Raw genomic sequence first — 22,929 nt, forward strand, 5'->3', positions numbered from 1 at the left:
GAAGCTGTGCACTTCCTGCAATGGTTTGTGCTTACTGTTTTTTTAAAGGAGAAGGAGAAGGAGAAGGAGAAGGAGGAGGAGAAGAAGGAGAACTATTGGGGACACCTTGGGATGGGGCTTCCCTTGCTGCACTACACGGTCTTTAGACAGCCAACAGAGGCGGCCATCTACAACCTGTGACACAATCATGAAACCATAGGAGCAGAAGCATGTAAAAATGTGAGGGGTACCAATTCAATAATAAAAAAAAAAAAATAAATAAAAAAAAAAAAAAAAAAATACACACAACACCGATTATGAAAAAAAACAACATGTATTATTTAAACACTACAGAAAAACACCATGAAAAAAAAAGAGAAAATAAAATCAAGCTTTCAGAAACAACCTCAGCCCAGCACTTCAATGCGACATTACAAAGTTACGATGGAACCTTTGGCACCGAAAGAGCACCCGTCAGTCACTTCCAATAAAAGGCAAGCATTTTGGGAACGGAATAGGTTAGAGAGTTCAGAAAAGAAAAAGTCTTTAACTGATTACTCTGCATCACAGACATAAGAAAAAAAAAAAAAAAAAGAAAAAGCCAAAAACACACAGCTGGCAAAAACGTTTCCAAGTCCTAGAACAGAAAATGATCCATCAATGTGTCCGTAGCATGTTACACAACAGGCCTACCCCCCTCTTGTGGCTAGATAGGAGAACTGCAACAGGCTACAACTTGGTGAGCACCGCAGCTAGCATGGCAACATTAAACATTGGAAAACCTTTTTTTATTATTATTATTATTATTATTATTAACATATCGCAAAATATTGCTTTTAACTTTTGAAGCCATAAACGAGTCTGAAAAGGACACACCATAAGCTGCATTTTGTTCATCATCATCTGCAACATACCTTGCACTTAGCTAACCAACTAAGATTAACAAGCCCCCCCTTTGGGTAAGGAGAAAAAAAAAAGTCGCAATTTAACAGCTCTTAAATAGGAGGGAGGTTTTTTTTTTTTTCATATAACCTTATACCTAATAGTCACTATAAGAAAAAAAATGAAGAAAAATAAAATAAAAATAAATTTGACCAGAGAACAAAAAACAAAAAAATTAACAAAAAAAATAAAAACACACAACACACACCACTTCTTAAAGTTGGCAAGGCTGGCACTTTAAAGTGTGCTACTGTTAAGCAAGACACAAGGAAGCTTCTACTTATTAAACAAAGTTACTCCTGTATCACGTATGTTGGGTCTGGAAAGTTCTGCTTTGAAGGAGTCTGAACATTGTCCTCTTCGGAGGTTCAGGAGGCCATTGTCCAAAGCAACTAAGGAATCGGCAATGCAGAAGAAGTAGTATTAAACTAGTTTACCATGGAAGGCTCCATGCACTGACTTCTAGTATAAGTTGGGACAAAAGCATAAAACTTCCACCTTGGCTCAAGCCCATGTACAACCTTTAAAGTCTTCCAAAAATCGGGAAAAAAAGTCTTAGAAAAAAAACAAAACCCAACAACTCTGCAAAGTCCTTTGACATGAAAGATACCATGATGTTCACAGCCACCCAACCCTTAACAGTGGCTGGATGTTACTTTCCTAAATTCCAGAAAATTGTTAGCATACTTTGCTCAAAAAGGGTCTTGGAAGAATGCGCTCTACAAGAATCCAAACCCTGCACCGGAAGCAAGAATCTTTTAGGCACAGATTCTCTGGAAATGCGGCCATTTTTCCTTTTGAAATGTGAAAACTTTATTACTCAGCTGGCAGGAAAAACACGAGCAAAAACGTTGGTCAGACTCCACAAAACCAGAAAAGGATGGTCATCTCAGTACACACGCACATCTGGGGGTGGAGATGACAAGTCAACAAAAGCCCTATGGGGGCCTCAGGCTTGGCCTGCAGGAAAAAAAAATAAAAAAATACCCAGCATTCACTTCTCTCTGTAATAGAGCAGGTAGTTTTTCAGAGGGTCCGGCAGAGGCAGGCTGAGGATTTTCTCTCTGAGAAAGTTGACTGGTGGATCGGCTTTCATGTCGTAGACCACTTTTTCCTCCTCCTCCCGTAGATCGGTTTCAGCTTCTTCATAATTGTTGTTGTCGTCGAATGGGTTTGGAATCTGGCTGGCGAAGACCTCTTTGTCTAAGAAGACGATGGTCCCCATTCGGCGCCTTCGTAGGCGTTTGCGCTTGTAACGAGGCTGGCTTTTCAGCACTCCGCTCACTCTGGCTCTGGTTTCTTGGTTGATGGTCTTCTTAATGCGCCCTCTGATAGCAATGCGGGCCAGATCTTGCAGAGTGCGAACATTTGGCAGGGCTAAGGAGTAAGAACGAGGAGACACAATTTGATAGAACGTGATATGGCTTGCACCAGGCTGCCCTACTAGCACCTTCCACTAAATAGGCCTAAAAACTAAGCATGTAAAAATGACCTAGTGTGTATTTACTGGTTCAGTCACCACCACCCACTATGGACCCACTGCAACTTTAAAGTGTCATAATAGGAAAGGAATATACTAATAGAATCCATTAGACCAGATTTCATAAACTAGGGTTCCCCCAGAGATTGTTTGGGGCTCCTTGACCAAATTTTTGCCCCTTTGATAAGACACCAGCAAAACCAACGATCTTTAAAGCCATCTGTAAAAGGGGGGGGGGGCATTCTTCCTTTTTACCCCCAATGTAAAGATGATCTTCTTCCCACTGACTGCCAATGTAAGGGACATTCTTACCACTGACCGCCAATGTAAGGAGGGCATTCTTCCCACTGACCGCCAATGTAAGGAGGGCATTCTTCCAACTGACCGCCAATGTAAGGAATATTCTTCCCACAGATCCACCAATGTAAGAATAGAGTCTCTCCTTTTCATTTTTATTTAGTGGTTTCCAGCTACCGACAAATGCACAGTAAGAGGCACACTGTTGGCATCTTGCTCATGGTGACATATATAGTCATAACAGACCGGGATAACTCTTCCCCTGATCTGCTGATCAATTCATACCTTAGGCTGAAAAAGGGGAAGACATGTGAGACCTACTGGACTGGTGGACGGAGTCATCTGTGGGCTGGTATTTAAATCCAGGATATAGAGGATCAAAAAGAAACACCAGCATTTCAGATGACAGCTTGGAGAAGCGACTAACCTCCTGAGAAGTTAGGTTCCTTACAGCATATTGTAAATTTAGATATATATGACTTTATATAATAATATGACTAATTGGAAGCACCCAGTTCTGCTTTAGGGTAGCAAGAAACTGACTTCCACCATGCCACCCCAAACTGGAGCGAATAAAAGATTTGTAGATAAACCAAGTCTTTGTTTTAGCTATATAGATAGGTCAACTCCAACTGCATTTTTTCTCTTCAGTTTTTGATAGAAGGTGAAAGGGTTGGAATCTCAGTCTGGTTTTATTAAGGTGTTCTTGCTGGGAAGATATTATCCCTTCATTTCCTGTGCTGGTTACACTCTAGGGAAGTGAATGAAAATCTCTGCAAAGTTCTCTAGGAGTTGACAGGTGTGGCCAGATCAGGCGTCCCAACTAAGATTTCTCTTCATATCACAGGAACAGGAGGTGAGGAGCAATCTCCAACTGGGGACACATGATCAGGTGACAACTGATAACTCTGATATTTTCTTCTTGGTTTGTCCTGGGTGATGGGATATAAAATGTAGGAGAGATCCAGCAGATATCACAAACCCCAATAAAAATAAAATCCAGAAAAGAGGCGCCAGCAGCCTTTGATTGGCCCTACATTTCATCCAGTGACATCGGGACAGGAAGGGAGGGCAAGCTACGGGACAGGAAGGGAGGGCAAGCTGCTCATCAGGAACACAGCAACCACCAGACAGACCTTCAAACCCTTTTCTGCTTCCTACCAAGCTCCAAGTTCTGTTTGGATTTCCATTTTAAGTAAAAAATAAAAATAAAAAAAATGGGCAAAACAGCAAGGTTTTAAAGGAGTTGCAATTTTTAAAACGTTAACTTACGGAGATTGAGAGGCTGCCTCTTCACCATGTCGGATTTACTGGGCTGTACAAGAGGAGCAAACGACACAGCCAAGATCTTCTCAGTCTCCCAGCTTGAAGGTCCAGTACGTGTGATCTTTGTCAGCTGGATCAGAAATAAGATAAACATTGAGATACAATAATACAAAAGGCAACCACTCCAACCTATAACTAGCCTTTGCAGCAAGGAGCACATGGAAAGGCAACGCACATCAAAAACAAACTAAAATTCCCAGCACACTCACCGGCTAGCGTGCAAAAAAAACAAAACACATTAACCCCATCTAACAGTTCATCTTACAAAACAAGGGGTTTCAACACACACACACACACACACACACACACACACACACACACACACACGTGTAAGCCGCAATGGCCAGGTCAAGACACCCCAGTGTACTGCAGTCCTAACTATCATTTTTGAGAGTCTCCCAAACTGGAGCACATATAGCAATACCTATAGGATACCTTCAGCTGCCATTGTACTCTTATTGGGTGCCCCTGTACCTTTGAGGGGTGGGCTTCCTGCCCTTAACCTATCCATTGCTATATGTGCTTCAATTGCAAGCTAGCTGGTAAGTGAGCTGGGAAATTGTTTCTGATGTGTGTTGCCCTTCCGTGTGCTCCTTGCTGCAGAGGCCCGTTATAGGTTGGGTGGTTGCCATTTCACTTTGTTTCTTCAGAAGCAAACAAAGCAAAAGTCAAAGCAGGTTCAAGTGGAATCATCCCAGGTCCTCTAAGCTCCATAGACATATGGAGACTGCCATTCAAAATCTGCCCTGGAAAAACTAGTTGGCCGTGTTATGCCAATCCAAAGGTTTCAGCACTTTCCAAGTTCTGGGAACAAATGCTCAGATCAGGACCTCCAATGTCCCAAATCAGGGTCTCAAAAGTACTGAGCCCATAAAACTTGTATTTTCAGATAAGCAAAGCCAGCCTACACATTTTGGCTGTTATAAATGGATAAGGAGGGTTGTATGTAATCAGTAAAGTCCTATAGGGTCAGTCAAGGCTGTAAATATGTAAATATAGCAATAAACGATTCTCTCACAGAGCCTTCTGATGAGCTGGAAATGTTAAATGGGAGATACCTTTTCCTCCAGCGGCATGACAAGAATCCCACCCATTTTCAGTAGATTCTTCATGTAATCTTCATGCTCCTTCTGCACCCCGGCTCCACAGTAGACGCGATCATAGGCGGAGGACTCCAAAGAGATGTCTAGGCAGTTTCCAGCCACAAAGGAAGGCTCACAGAACTCAAACCTGGAAAGGAGAGACAAGAAACGATGGGACTGCCGCCCTCCCTATTAATCACTCATCGTGGTTGTGAACCGATAGGTGTGGGAAGAGGAAGGTCCAAGCAGGACTTTAGTAAGAAGGGAGAGATGGGCCCCAAGTGCAAACTCAAGAATAAATGCTAGCATTTATATACAGAGCCCCCTGAGTTTCTGTAACCAAGTATGGGAGGGCACACACAAGGCTACTTTAGGTGCCCCATTTCCTTATCTGCTGCCAAAGTGACCAAGTGCTATGTGCATGCTGTGTCCTTACCCGATACCAGCTGAGTACAAATGGTCCGATTGTTAAAGAAGGTGAAGCCACAGATACATATTCAGTTCTAGAAGTATGCAGCCATAGATTTGTCAGGAAACCATGACATGCGTACATGTTCCAGGTCCAGAACGTACTATGGAGTTAAACAAGAACCAGCATGACAACTTAGATTCTGCATATTTATTACCAACGGCCACCACCTTATCTCTGCCCTGATAGGTTCCCTTTGATAATCCCTCCTCACCATGGAAGCCTTACCTGTCAAAGCTGTCGCTGGTGCGGACAAACTGTTCCAACTTTTGCTTGGCATATTCAATGACATCTTGGTGAAGCTCAACACCATGATTGATGCCAAATGGTCCTGAGGGCACAGAAGGAACGGTTAATGTTGTTACACTGTCCCATTCTTTCCCATAATTTCACACCAAAGCGTTGTGTACATGGTAATCATACCAGTAAGCTCCAGTTCCCATAAAGTGCACCCATTTGGAGCAAACAATACACTTTGAAATAGAAGAGTACAGGAAGAAGGCACGGCACGTGAGCTTTGTTAGGAAGTGTATTTTGAGGTTGATCTTAAAGTGTATGTAAATACAACAATTTGGCTTTAGATTATATTTTAACGTGTATATCGACTTTTGCAGTGAAACTTGAGAAAACCCCACAATATGTTTGCGTTTTCCCATTCACAAAAGAACAAACCTGGGGCTCGGTTAGAGACATTTCCCCTTTACTTCCTGTCCTGACATTTTATGAGACAGGAAGTGAAAGAAAGTCACCAACAGCACCAGGGGAAAAACTAGAATCCCGGTCATAGTTTTTATAGCTGTGTTCCGGTTGCAGATTTCTTCTCACTTCCTGTCTGTGATAGATGGTGTCATCATGAAAGGAAGTTAAGGGAAATTTCTCCAACAGAGCCCCCTTTTTTCTCACCCTATGCAAAGGAAGTCCAGGCTAATACCAAGCTCTATACTAACTATCCTGTAAATGAAAGATGCGTATACTTGCCTTATCTAAGGGTAGAACGATCCGGTCACGCGATTGGCTCACAGCGCCGACTTCAGGGTAGAGAAGTGACATCCGACAACAGATGCCCCATATCAAGTCTATGGTTGACATCACTGCCCAGGCACTGCAGCCATTTTCACTGAAGGCTGTGATCGGACCATAGCACTCTTAGATTAGGCAAGCATACAAATCTTTTTTCTTTTACAGCATGTATCAAACACAAGGCCCGCGGGCTGAATCCGGCTCACCAGGCCATTTCACGTGGCCCTCACACCTCTCCTGAATCTGTGGCACCCTCCTCAACTCAGCAGTTGGCAGCAGAGAAAAAGACAGAACTCCTACAGATCCTGCGCCTTTTTAGTGCAGCCGCAGCACCCCCTCATCTCATCCTCTCCTGGTCTCTGCATTCAACAGCTGACTCCAGCCCTCCTCCAGACCATGCACTCTCTTCTTTCCAGTTTCTCCCCCCAGCTTCTTCCCGGCAGCAGCACAAGATAACAAGGGGTGCACTGTGCTGAAAGAGAAGGTGGAGGACTCTTGACTTCTGATGGTGGGATGCTCTGGACATCTACTTATAATTATGAGGATACCATTTTTTGCCGGTTGAAAAGGAGGGTTGCATACCGCTGGTATCATCCACCGGAAACTTTACAGGCGTCTGTTCACACAACACCATGGCAGGACCAGGTTCTTTCTGAAAAGTGTCCAATAAAGTTTCTTGTGGATGATACCAGCGGTGTGCAATCCTCCTTTTTATAGACTTGCATCATCTGATACCGGAGTGTGAGTGGGCTCCGTCCTGGTTTGCACCCCAGCTCTTCACAGCTTAAGTCTTAAGTTATTACTATAACCAGTAATGATCGAATGCAGCAGGGGCAATCATTTCATATGATAAAGACTAGATACATTTATGTAGGCTTACAGATATATTAATCTCCAACTTCATTGGAAACCTTGCATGGCTGCTTCTATATGGACATTGGAAGATTTTCAGCATTAAGAAAAACCCCAACAGTCCTCTGTCAATAGCAGCCATTGCCACATCAGATCTGTTGGTGCCCAGCGTCCCACCAGAGAAGAACCGAGGGCCAGCCCAAGATACCAATGAATAGGAAGATGGTGGGACACGATACCCAGCAGCTGACGTATGAAGATTAATAGAGGTTTGGCTTACCCAAGATTAACCCAACCATTGTGCTAAGGTAGCCGGTCCCACTGCCCAGATTGAGGAAGGACAATCCTGGCTGGAGCTCCAATGCCTCCATCACTTCGGAATAAATGCACGGTGCGGAAAGGTGAATGTTCCCGTGCTTCCATGCCAAGTCCTTATAGGCATTTTCCTTAAATTCCTCCAGGTAGTAGTCAGCCCGGTCAATGGCTCGAAAAGCCTGCTCCACCTCCTCGGTGCGAATGTATTGAGCTTCTTTCAAGTTATCAATTAAGTCGTCATTGTCCTCTCCGGCACTCACAGCTCCTCCCATGGCGATTAGACTTGTGACTTGCCTAAGCCGCAAAAGAGAATATATGTAAGCCAATGACCAATAGGATTTCATTACAGTGAGTTAAAGGCCTAGAGTCATCGTGGCCCCAGAGCAGCCTTTCTCAACACAGATGAACCCTTGAAATATCTTTTTGGTCTCAGAAAACCCCTGCTAAAAATTCCTATAGCTACAACCCTTGATGCATTAAGAGTGATGGTCTGTGCTCCGTACACTTGTGGTCATTGGAAAGAATTACCCCCTTATAAATAGTTAAAAAGATCAATGGTGTCAGTGGAAACTTATCTGGGAGGCAAAAGTTGCTCATTCCCCAAGGAACCCCCAGCAACCTCTGGAGGACACCTGCTCTCTGATAGGGCCACCAGAGTGCCCCTAGAGCCATCTAGGAGCCTTCCAAACCTTCTGAAGAATAAAAGCCCATTTCACTTTTAAAAACGACCTCCATTTTGCCTTCACTACTTCAAAGCATTTTGTTGAATGTATTCAATTTTAGTAAATTTCACTCATCCCTATACCTAAAATCACATCCGCTGCTGAAAAGACAATTCATTTCTCAAATGGCAAACCCCACATACAGCTCCACCTCATTGCTACAAGCAATACAAGAGGACCTCACCAATCACTTGACCTCACAATGGCTGTGAGGGGGCAGGGAGAGCCTAAACTTGGAGACCCCCAACAGATTCAACCCCCTATCCAGTAGGTGGAACATCAACTTTAATAATGGCAAGGTAATACGCCAATATATTACAGACGATCTTAATAGCTCACTCTCACTACTTTTTTTTTTTCTTTTTTTTTTTTTTTTTTAAAGTGCAAACCGTTGGCGCAATATAAAACATGTATAATAATAATAATAATAATAATAATAATAAAAAAAAATAAAAAAAAATCACAGGGCTGGACTGGGAGAAAAACTTGGTGCTGGACTTCATCCAGACCGACCCACTTTAATTTTGCAAACACGCACAAAAAAAATAAAATAAATAAAAAATAAAAAACACACACACACACACACACACACACACACACACACACACACACACTGCAAAAAATACCTCCCCCTTACAGCAGAGTCCCCAGAGAGCCCCTCCCCATTTACATTAGGGTCCCCAGAGAGAAGGCAAACAGTAAGAGATGATGTAATCTCACTGCTGCCCATGGCTGCAGTGAGGGCGGAACAGCGGTGATGATTATGTCATCTCTCTGCTCTCTCGCCCGCCCGGCTCTCCCGTGCTGCCTGCCCGCAAAGAGGCCACAGCCCACTACCCGTGGTTGGGGACCCCTGGGACTCGGGGCTATGGGCCCCAGATTCAGGGTTATAGCCCCAAAAGCCACCCCCTAGCGATGCCACTGACTGTCACTGAAACCAGCCCACTGAGCCATCGGTTCGCCAGGAAAGTCCCTGTAGTCCCAATGGCCAGTACAAGGGGCTTTCTAGGATGTAGTCCAGGGTTCTCCAAACAAGGGGCCAGCTTACCGTCCTTTAGACTTTAGGGGGTACACACTAAGGCCAGTGGGAGTAGAAAAATGTCCTGGCATCCAGTGGGAGTAAATAACACCCCATCGCTGGCATCAGACGCTGCCCTCTACCAGGTAAAAGCTGAATAAAGGCTGCCAACCGGCTGCTATTGGTTTCAGTACTCTGCTTTAGTACACACAGGGGTGTGCTGGGCTGTGGGGGAGGAGGGCAGAGTGGCAATTTCCCCCCAAGCTGCCCTAACTAATTGTTCAATACAACTGGCGGCCGCTGCCATTTTGTTTTCTTCTCTAGGAAGTTGGACCAGGGGGCTGGGGCATGGCCATGGCCAGCCTCTATGTCATTCCGGGAGTTGTGGTCCACGCAAAATCTCTCAGTGTGGAGAGCAGCACAGAAGAAACTATAACTCCCTGAGTCTTAGAGGCAGGGCATACCAGGGACGCAGGACGCATGACTGGCTCAAGCTGCGGGGCCCCAGGACCATCAGCCCCACCCCCCCAGGAGGCCGTGGCACGCAAGGTCCTGCTGAGCTGAGCTGAGCTTCCAGGTGAGAGACCCCGACACCCCCAGCTGACCCCTGCGGGGCCCCAGGACCATCACCGCCACCACCCCCAGGAGGTCGTGGCACGCAAGGTCCTGCTGAGCTGAGCTTCCAGGTGAGAGACCCCGACACCCCCAGCTGACCCTCACATCACTCCCTCCCCCCCCCCCCCAGAATATACCCTGCGCCAGTGATCAGGCTGCATTGGATGGGCACCAGTCAGGCTGCATTAAAAAAACCAGGTGGCCATGGACGGTGAGCCGATTCGGTGGTTCAATGGGCCACTTGCCCGAACTTGCCACCCAGGCCTAAGGCTACCAACCCTCTCCTGCACGCACCTATGATCCAAACAGCAGGTGCTAATACCAATGTGGCACATGTGTGCATTCAGGAAAAAAACAGCACATGCAAATTAATCAGGATGTAAACTGTAGCTTGAGTACAGCTTCTTGCATCCTCCTGTGCCAGGATGCCAATGCAAATGTATTTGAGGGCTTCTTCTATCTAAACTTTAGGGTTTAGTCTTTTCAATAAAATATAAAAATAATTGCATATATATTATACAGTGTATATAAAAAGTATACACCCCTGTTAAAAAGGAAGCAAACTCCTCTTGTTTGTACCTACAGGTAAGCCTATAAGGCGGTTTACCTTTAGGTACTGTAAATATCTGCTAAACGTGCACCATTTAGGATTTATTTACTGTATACTCAGCCGCCCGTGCCTTTTATTCAGGGCCTGTGCCGTGACCGGCGGCTCTTGCGCGCATGTGCGGGAGTGACGTCATCATGGCTCCGGCCAATCACAGTGCCCACGAACCCAGAAGAAACCCCAGTGAAGGTGTCGGCCGTGTCATCGGTGTGAGGGAGCCGCTGCAGGGCTTCGTTCTAATGCAAGTATTTCATAATGAGCTAGTATGTGATGAATACTAGCTCATTATGCCTTTGTCTTACAGCCTTTTGTTTTTTATTCACGGGGGTTTACAACTGCTTTAAAATGTCAGGTTTCTGTGATGAAAAAAGACAAAAGACAAAAGAGAAATCATTTCAAAACTTTTTCCACTTTTTCACACTAGTGCGAATTGGATGTAGGTTTCTCCGCACCCAAATCGCATGACAGGAGACCGTGACTGGCTCTCTATGGTCTCTCGGTTCACATATCTGCGAGGCGGCTGCAGAGCAGATTACACAAGGGTCCTGTGCATTTTTGGCTCCGTCAGGCAAATATTCAGCCCCACGGACCCCTGCTGCGAGCCGCATGCGGCTTAGATGCGAACCCAACCTTAAAAATGTAAAAAATAAAATGTGGTTGCATAAGTGTGCACACCCTCTTATAACTGGGAATGTAGCTGTGTTCAAAATTAAGCACATTCAAACTCAAGTTGTCATCATTTAATGTGCCTCTGATTAACCCCAAATAAAGTTCAGCTGTTCTAGTAGGTCTTTCCTGACATTTTCTTAGTCACATCCTACAGCAGAAGCAGAGAACTTCCAAAGCATCAGAGGGATCTCATTGTTAAAAGGAATTTCCAAGGCATTAGATAAACCATGGAACACAGTGAAGACAGTCATCACCAAGTGGAGAAAATATGGCACAACAGTGACATCACCAAGAACTGGACATCTCCCAAAATCGATGAAGACCAGAAGAAAACTGGTCAGGGAGGCTGCCAAGAGGTCTACAAATAACATTAAAAGGAACCGCAGGAATATCTGGCAAGTACTGGCTGTGTGGTACAAGTGTCAACAATCTCCCGTATTCTTCATATGTCTGGGCTATTCTTACCAAGAATAAAAAAAAAAAAAAATAAATAAAAAAAAAAACATCCTAGCACAGGCTAAATTTTGCAAAAACACATCTGAAGTCTCCCAAAAGCATGTGGGAAAATGTGTTCTGGTCTGATGAAACCAAGGTTGAACTTTTTGGCCATAATTCCAAAAGATATGTTTAGTCCAAAAACAACACTGGACATCACCAAAAGAACAGCATACCCACCGTGAAGCATGGTGGTGGCAGCATCATGTTTTGGGGCCGTTTTTCTTCAGCTGGAACAGGGGCCTTAGTCAAGGTAGAGGGAATGATGAACAGTTCCAAATACCAGGCAATAGTGGCACAAAACCTTCAGGCTTCTGCTAGAAAGCGGACAATGAAGAGGAACTTCATCTTTCAGCATGACAACGACCCAAAGCTTACATCCAAATCAACAAAGGAATGGCTTCACCAGAAGATTAAAGTTTTGGAATGGCCCAGCCAGAGCCCAGACCTGAATCCCATTGAAAATCTGTGGGGTGATCTGAAGAGGGCTTTGCACAGGAGATGCCCTCACAATCTGACAGGTTTGGAGTGTTTTTGCCATGAAGAGCGGCCAAATATTGCCAAGTCAAGATGTGCCATGCTGATAGACTCATACCCACAACGACTGAGTGCTGTAATAAAACCAAAAGGTGCTTCAACAAAGTATTAGTGTAAGGGTGTGCACACTTCAACTAGATTATTTTAGTTTTTTTTTTTTTTGCTTCCCTCCACCTAAAAGATTTCAGTCTGTTGTTCAACTGGAGTTGTAGTTTATAGGTCACATTAACCACTTCAGCCCCGGAAGGATTTACCCCCTTAAAAAAGGGATTGTAAACCCTCGCGGTTTTTCACCTCAATGCATTAAAGTGGAGGGCCACCCTGAAAAACAAAAGTACATAAAAAATTAGCAAAAAATTAAAATAAAAATGAAAAAAAATGTTTTTTTTTTTTAAACTTACCAGAAATGCCTGTTGCTAGGCACATCGTCCTAATCTGCCTCTTCCTCCTCCGCTGTGATCTTCTGTCTTCTCTCCTCCGTGCGATGTCTTCTGGGTAATGGGTCGTGTTGTCTTCTGGGTAATGGGTCACGCTGTGTTCTGGGAACTGTGTGTCCCAGAACACAGCGCGCCCCATTCACAAATCGCTGTGCGACTCGCGCATGCGCAGTAGGAAACGGGCAGTGAAGCCACAAGGCTCCACTGCCTGTTTCCCTTAGATAGAATGGCGGCGCCGGGACCCGAGAGCCGAGGGACGGGTCAGCCTCGGGCGGCCGATATCGCGGGCTCCCTTGACAGGTAAGTGCGCTTATTAAAAGTCAGCAGCTACAGTGTTTGCAGCTGCTGACTTTTAAAAATTTTTTTAAAGCTGGCTCTCCTCTTTAAGGGGAAAAAGCTCTTATAGTGAAATCATCCCCCCAGAGCCCCCCCCTTTTGCTTACCTGAGCCCGATCGTTCCTGTTCCGGGGACAAGCACACCCCACTCCAGCCAGTGTCTTGGGTCCTGATTGGATAAAATCGATAGCGGTGCATCCCTTGGCTCCCGCTGCTGTCAATCAAATGCATTGACGCGGGGGGGGGGGGGGGGGCCGAGCCGAGTCCTGACATCTGTATCAAAAGACGGAGCAGCGAGACTTGAAGACTGACAGACATTTTTCACTTGCAGTGCTTACTTCACCTTACTGCGATGCCGAGACGTCGATATAAGAAGTCCCTCTTGATCCACCTCCTTAATGGCGCTAAAATATGTATGCCGCAAAAATGGAAATGCTCGGATTTGCCTTCAGTTGGTCAGTGGATAGCTGCGGTAAACGAAAATAACCTGATGGAACAATTGACGGCCGCATTAAACCAAAAGGAGGAACAATTCAATAAAACCTGGTTTTACCGGCACCATTTCCAGTTTTCTCGAGATTATAACACCTTTGTGGTCCCCTCGGTAGCTGTGTATGTGTTACCATTTGCTTTCACAACCACCCCCCCCCCCTCCTCCCCCCCCTCCCCCCTCCTCAAAGTCTTTACTCTCATTTTCCGACGGTTTCTATTGAGCCTGCTCTGGTTCTTTTTCCACTAATGCCCTGTACACACGGCCGGACTTTCCGGCGGAAAATGTCCGATCGGACGGTGTTGTCGGAAAATCCGATCGTGTGTGGGCTCCATCTGACTTTTTCCATCAGAATTTCCGAAACACAAAGTTTGAGAGCAGGAATCCGATCGTTTAAATTCTAAACGGACAAAGTGCCGCGCATGCTCAGGATAAATTACGAGACAAAAGCTATTGGCTACTGGCCCGACGTACGTGTTCTACGTCACTGCGTTCTGAAAGATCGGATTTTCCAGACAACTTTGTGTGACCGTGTGTATGCAAGACAAGTTTGGGCCGAAATCCTTCGGAGAAAAAAATCTGATGGATTTTGTTGTCGGAATGTCCGACCCGTGTGTACGGGGCATGACTCTTACCTTCCTGCCCTCTCAATTATGAGATGTAATGTCTTTTTGTCATATTGGAAAATTTGTGCACTCCTGACTCGGGGCGATATTAGTGTTTTATACTGTTGCATCTTAAAGCGGAGGGCCACCTTAAAATAAAAAAATTAATATTCTTAACCACTTCCCGACCAGCGCACGACGATGTACGTCGACAGAATGGCACGGGCAGGCATATTGGCGTACAGGTACGTCCAATATTCAATGCCGCCCTGCCATCGGGAGCGCGCCGCCGCGCTGGTCGGGACCCCCGTTAGTCCGGTCGCGGGACCCGCGGACTCAATCGCTGCGGTCATCCCCGCGATCGTCTCACGGAGCGGCCGAATGGAGGAAATGCCGTGTAAACAGCATTTCTCCATTCTGCCTAGCAACTAGTGACGCTGATCTCTGCTCCATGTGATTGGAGCAGAGATCAGTGTTCACTAAATGAAAGCCCAACCCCCCCACAGTTAGTAACACACCCCTAGGAACACTTAACCCCCTACACTGCCACCCACTGGTTAACCCTTTCACTGCCAGTGTCATTTACACAGGAATCACTGCATTTATATAGCAGTGATTACTGTATAAATGACAATGGTCCCAAAAATGTGTCAAAAATGTCCAATGGGTCCCCCACAATGTCGCAGTCACAATAAAAATCGCTGATCGCCGCCATTACTAGTAAAAGAAAAAATAATAAAAAATTATTAATAAAAATGCTATAAAACTATCCCTATTTTGTAAATGCTATAACTTTTGCGCAAACCAATCAATAATCGCTTATTGCAATTTTTTTTACCAAACATATGTAGAAGTATACGTATCGGCCTAAACTGAGGGGAAAATTTTTTTTTATATATATATTTTTGGGGGATATTTATTATAACAAAAAGTAAAAAAAATAATGCGTTTTTTTTCAAAATTGTCGCTCTATTTTTGTTTATAGCGCAAAAAATAAAAACCGCAGAGGTGATCAAATACCACCAAAAGTAAGCTCTATTTGTGGGGAAAAAAAAAAGGACGTCAATTTTGTGTGGGAGCCATGTCGCACGACCGCGCAATTGTCAGTTAAAGCGACGCAGTGCCGAATCGCAAAAAGTGGTCTGGTCTTTGACCAGCAAAATGGTCCGGTCTGCAAGTGGTTAAAGAGGGATTTCACTGGAAAAAAAAAAAATTAAAAATTAAAAGCCAGCAGCTATAAATACTACAGCTGCTGACTTTTAATAAATGGACACTCACCTGTCCCGGGGTCCAGCGATGCCGGCAGCCGAGGCCGATCGATCGCTCGGCTCTCGGCTGCTGCCGCCGCCATTCTCGGTGAGGGAATCAGGAAGGGAAGCGTTGCAGCTTCACTTCCCAGTTGCCTACTGCGCATGTCACGCAGCGCAACGGGAATGGTCCGCGCTGTCTCTGGGACCCGTTTGTGTCCCAGCAGACAGCATGCCGGGACAGGAAGAGGCATAGTCTCCCATGGGAGTCTATGCCTGGAAGTGGGTGCAAATACCTTCTGGGACATGTGTGTCTCCCAGGAAACAACAGGGCCATTCACAAAGCGCCGTGTGACTCACGCATGTGCAGTAGGAAATGAGCACTGAAGCCACAAGGCCCCACTGGCTGTCTCCCTTCGATAGGATGGCGGCGCCGGCACCCGATCCGATGGACAGATCGGCCTCTGGGGGACGACATTGCGGGCTCGCTGGACAGGTAAGTGTCCTTATTAAAAGCCAGGAGCTACAGTGTTTGTGGTTGCTGACTTAAAAAAAGAAGGGCGGACCTCCTCTTTAATTCAGTCTAACGTAGGTGAGTTGGCGCGATGCTGACATCAACCGATTCGCTATGTTCCTATTAAATGTTGCTACTTTCTTATTGGTTTGTGTATCAGCCTATTCTTACAGTACATTTTGTTACTGGATTTGCTCAGCCCTGTCTGATGTACTCAATAAAATGTCCAAAAAAAAAAAAAAAAAAAAAACCCCACACACACACACGTAACCAGTAAAAAATTTTTAAAGCGTCGCCTATGGAGATTTTTAAGTACCGAAGTTTGGCGCCATACTGCGTGTGTGTAATTTTGAAGCGTGACATGTTAGGTATCTATTTACTCAATGTAACATTATCTGTCGCATTATGCAAAAAATGTGGGCTTTTTTTTAATGCATGAAAGTTTTTTTTTGTTTAAAAAAAAAAAAAAAAAAAAAAAAAAAAAAAACCATTTAAAAAAAATAAAATAATAATAATGGTTAGAAAAAAAAAAAAAAAAAAAAAAAAAAATAGAATGTTTTAATCTTTTAATGACCAGGCCATTTTTTTCGCTTTAACTGACAATTGCGCGGTCGTGCGACGTTGTACCCAAACTAAACTGAGGTTCATTTTTTCCCACAAATAGAGATTTCTGTTGGTGGCATTTGATCACCTCTGCAGTTTTTTTTTTTTTGCGCTATAACAAAAAAACAAAAAAAAAAAAAACTGCAGCAAAAGCGACAATTTTGAAAAAAATTAATAAAAAGTTAATTTCTGTTCTGTAATACATGGGGGGGGGGGGGGGGGGTAATCTTTGCCCTGGTCCCACTCATGATTATTAGAGAATAAATAATAACAAAGTATCTTTATCAGGAAGCAGATGGAGATCAATCCCGGGCACAGGTCTCACTATATGAAGTCTGCAGACTATTTACAGGGGAGGGGGGGGGGGTGTGTTCTTGATGTTGGTTCTCACACTTGTACAGTGGCAAGGTGTCGGGATGGGGGAGGGGTGTAAACGGTGTCCTCTAGTGACCCGGGCAGAAGGCTTTTGGGGACAAACACTTTCCAGGACGGAGAGCTCAGCCAGGACCAGTCACATGACTGAGGAACCTCCAATCTCTGATGACCGGGGCTCGGGGAGGGCAAGGCACTGCCAACATACTGCCACAGACAGGCTAAGACCCCCCCATACACACCATCAGATTTTTGTCTTCAGATTTACCAAAACCATATGATATGAGGTCACACCTTAAGGACCCTTTCACACTGAGGCGCAAAAGTGCTAAAAATAGTGCTTGAAAAGCGCCGCTCAGTGCACTCCAATGTGAGAGCCCCGAGGACCTTCACACTGGAGAGGTGCGCTGGCAGGACGGTCAAAAAAGTCCCGAAAGCCGCATCTTTGGATCGCTGCAGGGGGCGGTGTATACACCAATCCTAAAGTGTCCCTTGCCATTGAAAACAATGGGGCAGCGCTGCAAACCCACCTGCAAAGCGCCACTGCAGCAGCACTTTGCGGGTGGTTTTAACCATTTTTCAGCAGCTAGCGGGGGTTAAAAGACTCCTCCCACTCCCTGACACCCCAATGCAGTGCAGTTCAGGCCCCTCTCACTCACTAAGAACCCTGTACAGTCCTGGCCCTTCCCACTCACACCCCGGTACAGTGTAGTCCTGGCCCCTCGCACTCACTGACACCCCAGTACAGTGCAATTCTGGCCCCTCCCATTCACTGATAACCCATTATAGTGCAATTCTGGCCCCTCCCATTCACACCCCTGTACAGTGTAGCCCCTCCCACTCACACCCCAGTACAGTGCAGTCCTGGCCCCTCCCACTCACCGACACCCCAGGGCAATTCTGGCCCCTCCCACTCACACCCCTGTACAGTGTAGCCCCTCCCACTCACACCCAGTACAATGCAGTCTTGACTCCTCCCACTCACTGATACCCCAGTGCAATTCTGGTCCCTTCCATTCACACCCCAGTACAGTGTAGCCCCTCCCACTGGCATTCCAGTACAGTGCACTTCTGGCCCCTCCCACTCACTGACACCCCAGTACAGTCCTGGCCCCTCCCACTCGCACCTTAGTACAGTACAATCCTGGCCCCTCCCACTCACTGACACCCCAGTACAGTTCAGTCCTGACTCCTCCCACTCAATGACACCCCAGTACAGTCCTGACTCCTCCCACTCACTGACACCACAGTCCTGGCCCCTCCCACTCACTGACACCACAGTACAGTCCTGGCCCCTCCCACGCACACCACAGTACAGTCCTGGCCCCTCCCACGCACACCACAGTACAGTCCTGGCCCCTCCCACGCACACCACAGTACAGTCCTGGCCCCTCCCACGCACACCACAGTACAGTCCTGGCCCCTCCCACTCACACCACAGTACAGTCCTGGCCCCTCCCACTCACACCACAGTATAGTCCTGGCCCCGTCCACTCACTGACACCCCAGTACAGTCCTGGCCCCTCCCATTCACTGAAACCACAGTATAGTCCTGGCCCCACCCACTCACTGACACCACAGTACAGTCCTGGCCCCTCCCACTCACACCACAGTCCTGGCCCCTCCCACTCACACCACAGTACAGTCCTGGCCCCGCCCACTCACACCACAGTACAGTCCTGGCCCTGCCCACTCACACCACAGTACAGTCCTGCCCCTCCCATTCACTCACACCACAGTACAGACCTGGCCCCGCCCACTCACTGACAGTACAGTACAGTCCTGCCCCTCCCATTCACTCACACCAAAGTACAGACCTGGCCCCGCCCACTCACTGACAGTACAGTCCTGGCCCCGCCCACTCACTGACAGTACAGTCCTGGCCCCGCCCACTCACTGACAGTACAGTCCTGACTCCGCCCACTCACTGACACCCCCAGTACAGTCCTGGCCCCTCCCACTCACTAACACCCCAGTACAGTCCTGGCCCCTCCCACTCACTGACACCACAGTACAGTCCTGGCTCCGCCCACTCCCTGACACCACAGTACAGTCCTGGCTCCGCCCACTCCCTGACACCCCAGTACAGTCCTGGCTCCGCCCACGCACTGACACCCCAGTACAGTCCTGGCCCCTCCCACTCACTGACACAACAGTACAGTCCTGGCTCCGCCCACGCACTGACACCCCAGTACAGTCCTGGCTCCGCCCACGCACTGACACCCCAGTACAGTGCAGTCGTGTCTCGCACACTTGTTGTTGCTCCCCTCCCCCCATGGAAGGGACCTCAGGCTCCTCCCACCTCCATCCTCGCTCTCTACATCAGAGACAACAACACAGACAAGCCCCGCCCCCTCCATTAGAGCCCAAAGAAGCTCTCCCTTCCCCCCGGTGCCCGCACCCCGCTCCCCTGGGGGCCGTGTGCGGGGTGTAGGGGGGGGGAGGGGAGGGGGACCGCTCTTCTCACCTCAGCTCAGCCCGCACAGCGACAACCACTCTCCACCAGCTGACCAGCCGTGACGTCACCACAGACGCTAATGAGGGAGGAGAGGGGGTGGCTTCTTTATCGCGGCCTCCGCCCCCCGCCCGCCCCTCTGAGCTTCTGCTGCGCCGCCAGTGTGCGTGTCACGTGCTCTGTTTTTGGGACGGCCCGCCCCTGGTCGGTAACCCCGCCCCTTCGGCAGCGTTGGTTGAGCGGCCCATGCAGTCACGTGTCCAGCGGTCGCTGGGACCTTTAATTTAAAGGGACAGTCCATAGAAATGACAACTTCTCATCTGTCTGGATCAATCGATCCATGTATGGAGTGTAATGGTGTGCAATATACGTATCCTCCCATGTTCATCCAGTCTTGTAGACTTCTGTCCCACAACATTGTCAGTAATCCAAATGTAGCCCATACACTGTACAATCTGATCGTACAATGTCCATCCGAGGACGTGTGAGGCCTGATTGGATATCCTGCTTACCTGTACTCTACATACATGACTCTGATAAATATACAGGGGATTGGAGAAGACTCTCGGATGTGAATCTTAGTGAAAACTGATTGTTCTACAAACACCAACACGGGTCCAACTGGATGGACTCTTCTCTTTATTCCACCTCACGTGCTATGTACAATCAGATTGTAACGTGTGTGCCCGGCTCTCCCATCTCCTTTGCGGCCGGCTCACTGGAGATTTCTCTGCATATGAATGGAGCACAAATAAACGTCTCTACCAGATATGACCTCCAGGGGGCAGACATGAAAAAGAGAAAGAAACAAAATGACTTCTCCCTGCAACCAATCAAAGCTGGATCCTGCTGTTACCCGTAGCAACCTTGTAGACTTTCTGGACAATACAAACCTCAGAAAAGAGAAAGAAAGTTTCCAAATGTCCCAAATTTCCAGAATAATATCCTCTGCCTTAATATGTCCCTGCCCCCCTCCCCCACCTTGCTCGTTTCTCTAACTCTTCCTCTTTCCCTCAATAGCCCCAACCTTGTGCTCTCCGCTCCTCTCCCCAATCCTTCCAACCTAGTGCTCTCCGCTCCTCTCCCCAATCCTTCCAACCTAGTGCTCTCCGCTCCTCTCCCCAATCCTTCCAACCTAGTGCTCTCCTCTCCTCTCCCCAATCCTTCCAACCTAGTGCTCTCCGCTCCTCTCCCCAATCCTTCCAACCTAGTGCTCTCCGCTCCTCTCCCCACTCCTCCCAACCTAGTGCTCTCCGCTCCTCTCCCCAATCCTTCCAACCTAGTGCTCTCCGCTCCTCTCCCCACTCCTCCCAACCTAGTGCTCTCCGCTCCTCTCCCCAATCCTTCCAACCTAGTGCTCTCCGCTCCTCTCCCCAATCCTTCCAACCTAGTGCTCTCCGCTCCTCTCCCCAATCCTTCCAACTTAGTGCTCTCCGCTCCTCTCCCCAATCCTTCCAACCTAGTGCTCTCCGCTCCTCTCCCCAATCCTCCCAACCTAGTGCTCTCCGCTCCTCTCCCCAATCCTTCCAACCTAGTGCTCTCCGCTCCTCTCCCCAATCCTTCCAACCTAGTGCTCTCCGCTCCTCTCCCCAATCCTTCCAAGCTAGTGCTCTCCGCTCCTCTCCCCAATCCTTCCAACTTAGTGCTCTCCGCTCCTCTCCCCAATCCTTCCAACCTAGTGCTCTCCGCTCCTCTCCCCAATCCTTCCAACCTAGTGCTCTCCGCTCCTCTCCCCAATCCTTCCAACCTAGTGCTCTCCGCTCCTCTCCCCAATCCTTCCAACCTAGTGCTCTCCGCTCCTCTCCCCAATCCTTCCAACTTAGTGCTCTCCGCTCCTCTCCCCAATCCTTCCAACCTAGTGCTCTCCGCTCCTCTCCCCAATCCTTCCAACCTAGTGCTCTCCGCTCCTCTCCCCAATCCTTCCAACCTAGTGCTCTCCGCTCCTCTCCCCAATCCTTCCAACCTAGTGCTCTCCGCTCCTCTCCCCAATCCTTCCAACTTAGTGCTCTCCGCTCCTCTCCCCAATCCTTCCAACCTAGTGCTCTCCGCTCCTCTCCCCAATCCTTCCAACCTAGTGCTCTCCGCTCCTCTCCCCAATCCTTCCAACCTAGTGCTCTCCGCTCCTCTCCCCAATCCTTCCAACCTAGTGCTCTCCGCTCCTCTCCCCAATCCTTCCAACCTAGTGTTCTCCGCTCCTCTCCCCAATCCTCTCCGCTTCTCTCCCCAATCCTTCCAACCTAGTGCTCTCCGCTCCTCTCCCCAATCCTCTCAACCTAGTACTCTCCGCTCCTCTCCCCAATCCTCTCCACTTCTCTCCCCAATCCTCCTAACCTAGTACTCTCTGCTTCTCTCCCCAATCCTCCCAACCTAGTGCTCTCCTCTCCCCAATCCTCCCAATCTAGTGCTCTCTGCTCCTTTCCCCAATCCTCCCAACCTAGTGCTCTCCTCTCCCCAATCCTTCCAACCTAGTGCTCTCCTCTCCCCAATCCTCCCAACCTAGTGCTCTCTGCTCCTTTCCCCAATCCTCCCAACCTAGTGCTGTCCCCTCCCCAATCCTCCCAATCTAGTGCTCTCTGCTTCTCTCCCCAATCCTCCCAACCTAGTGCTGTCCCCTCCCCAATCCTCCCAATCTAGTGCTCTCCGCTTCTCTCCCCAATCCTCCCAACCTAGTGCTCTCCTCTCCCCAATCCTCCCAATCTAGTGCTCTCCGCTTCTCTCCCCAATCTTCCCAACCTAGTGTTCTCCTCTACCCAATCCTCCCAACCTAGTGCTCTCCTCTCCCCAATCCTCCCAACCTAGTGCTCTCCGCTTCTCTCCCCAATCCTTCCAACCTAGTGCTCTCCTCTCCCCAATCCTCCCAATCTAGTGCTCTCCGCTCCTCTCACCAATCCTCCCAACCTAGCGCTCTCCTCTCCCCAATCCTCCCAACCTAGGGCTCTCCACTCCCCAATCCTACCCAACCTAGTGCTCTCCGCTCCTCTCCCCATTAATCCCAACCTAGTGCTCTCCACTTCTCTCCCCAATCCTCCCAACCTAGTGCTCTCTGCTCCTCTCCCCAATCCTCCCAACCTACTGTTCTCTGCTTCTCTCCCCAATCTCCCAACCTAGTGCTCTCCGCTCCTATCCCCAATAATCCCAACCTAGTGCTCTCTGCTTCTCTCCCCAATCCTCTCTGCTTCTCTCCCCAATTCTCCCAACCTAGTACTTCCCACTCCTCTCCCCAATAATCCCAACATAGTGCTCTCCGCTCCTCTCCCCAATCCTCCCAACCTATTGCTCTCTGCACCTCTCCTCAATCCACCAAACCTAGTGCTCTCCACTCCTCTCCCCATTCCTCCCAACCTAGTGTACTCCTCTCCCCAATCCTCCCATACTAGTGCTCTCTGCTCCTCTCCCCAATCCTTCCAACCTAGTGCTCTCCGCTCCTCTCCCCAATAATCCCAAT

General features: G+C 47.8%; 1 protein-coding gene across 2 annotated transcripts; it reads right to left on the bottom strand.

Annotated features, from left to right (window-relative positions):
• Nucleotides 1-294: 294 nt before the first annotated feature.
• PCMTD2 (protein-L-isoaspartate (D-aspartate) O-methyltransferase domain containing 2) lies at nt 295-19,644 on the bottom strand. Of its 2 annotated transcripts, none has more exons than XM_077460370.1 (6): nt 19,497-19,644; nt 7,728-8,056; nt 5,804-5,906; nt 5,083-5,254; nt 3,971-4,094; nt 295-2,298 (listed from the first exon to the last, which is right to left on the bottom strand). In XM_077460370.1, the coding sequence occupies exons 2-6, from the start codon at nt 8,032-8,034 to the stop codon at nt 1,916-1,918; spliced, it is 1,089 nt and encodes a 362-aa protein (XP_077316496.1). In that variant the 5' UTR covers nt 8,035-8,056; nt 19,497-19,644; the 3' UTR covers nt 295-1,915. The 2 variants fall into 2 exon arrangements, with proteins under 2 accessions (XP_077316496.1, XP_077316497.1); XM_077460371.1 differs by lacking the exon at nt 19,497-19,644 and adding an exon at nt 10,798-11,094.
• Nucleotides 19,645-22,929: the final 3,285 nt, after the last annotated feature.

The sequence above is a fragment of the Lithobates pipiens genome, unplaced genomic scaffold, assembly GCF_037356315.1.
Source record: "Lithobates pipiens isolate NorthernLeopardFrog02 unplaced genomic scaffold, aLitPip1_a1.2 Scaffold_28, whole genome shotgun sequence".
In the NCBI taxonomy this organism is placed as follows: Eukaryota; Metazoa; Chordata; class Amphibia; order Anura; family Ranidae; genus Lithobates; species Lithobates pipiens.

What these genes read in the sequence shown, in the direction of transcription:
- PCMTD2 (XM_077460370.1), bottom strand. Translation starts at nt 8,034, where the DNA reads ATGGGAGGAGCTGTGAGTGCCGGAGAGGACAATGACGACTTAATTGAT. An exon ending in AATGGTTGGGTTAATCTTGG is followed by an intron (nt 5,907 to 7,727) that starts GTAAGCCAAACC and finishes CTGTGCCCTCAG; the next exon opens with GACCATTTGGCATCAATCAT. An exon ending in TCATGCCGCTGGAGGAAAAG is followed by an intron (nt 4,095 to 5,082) that starts GTATCTCCCATT and finishes TTTCTGATCCAG; the next exon opens with CTGACAAAGATCACACGTAC.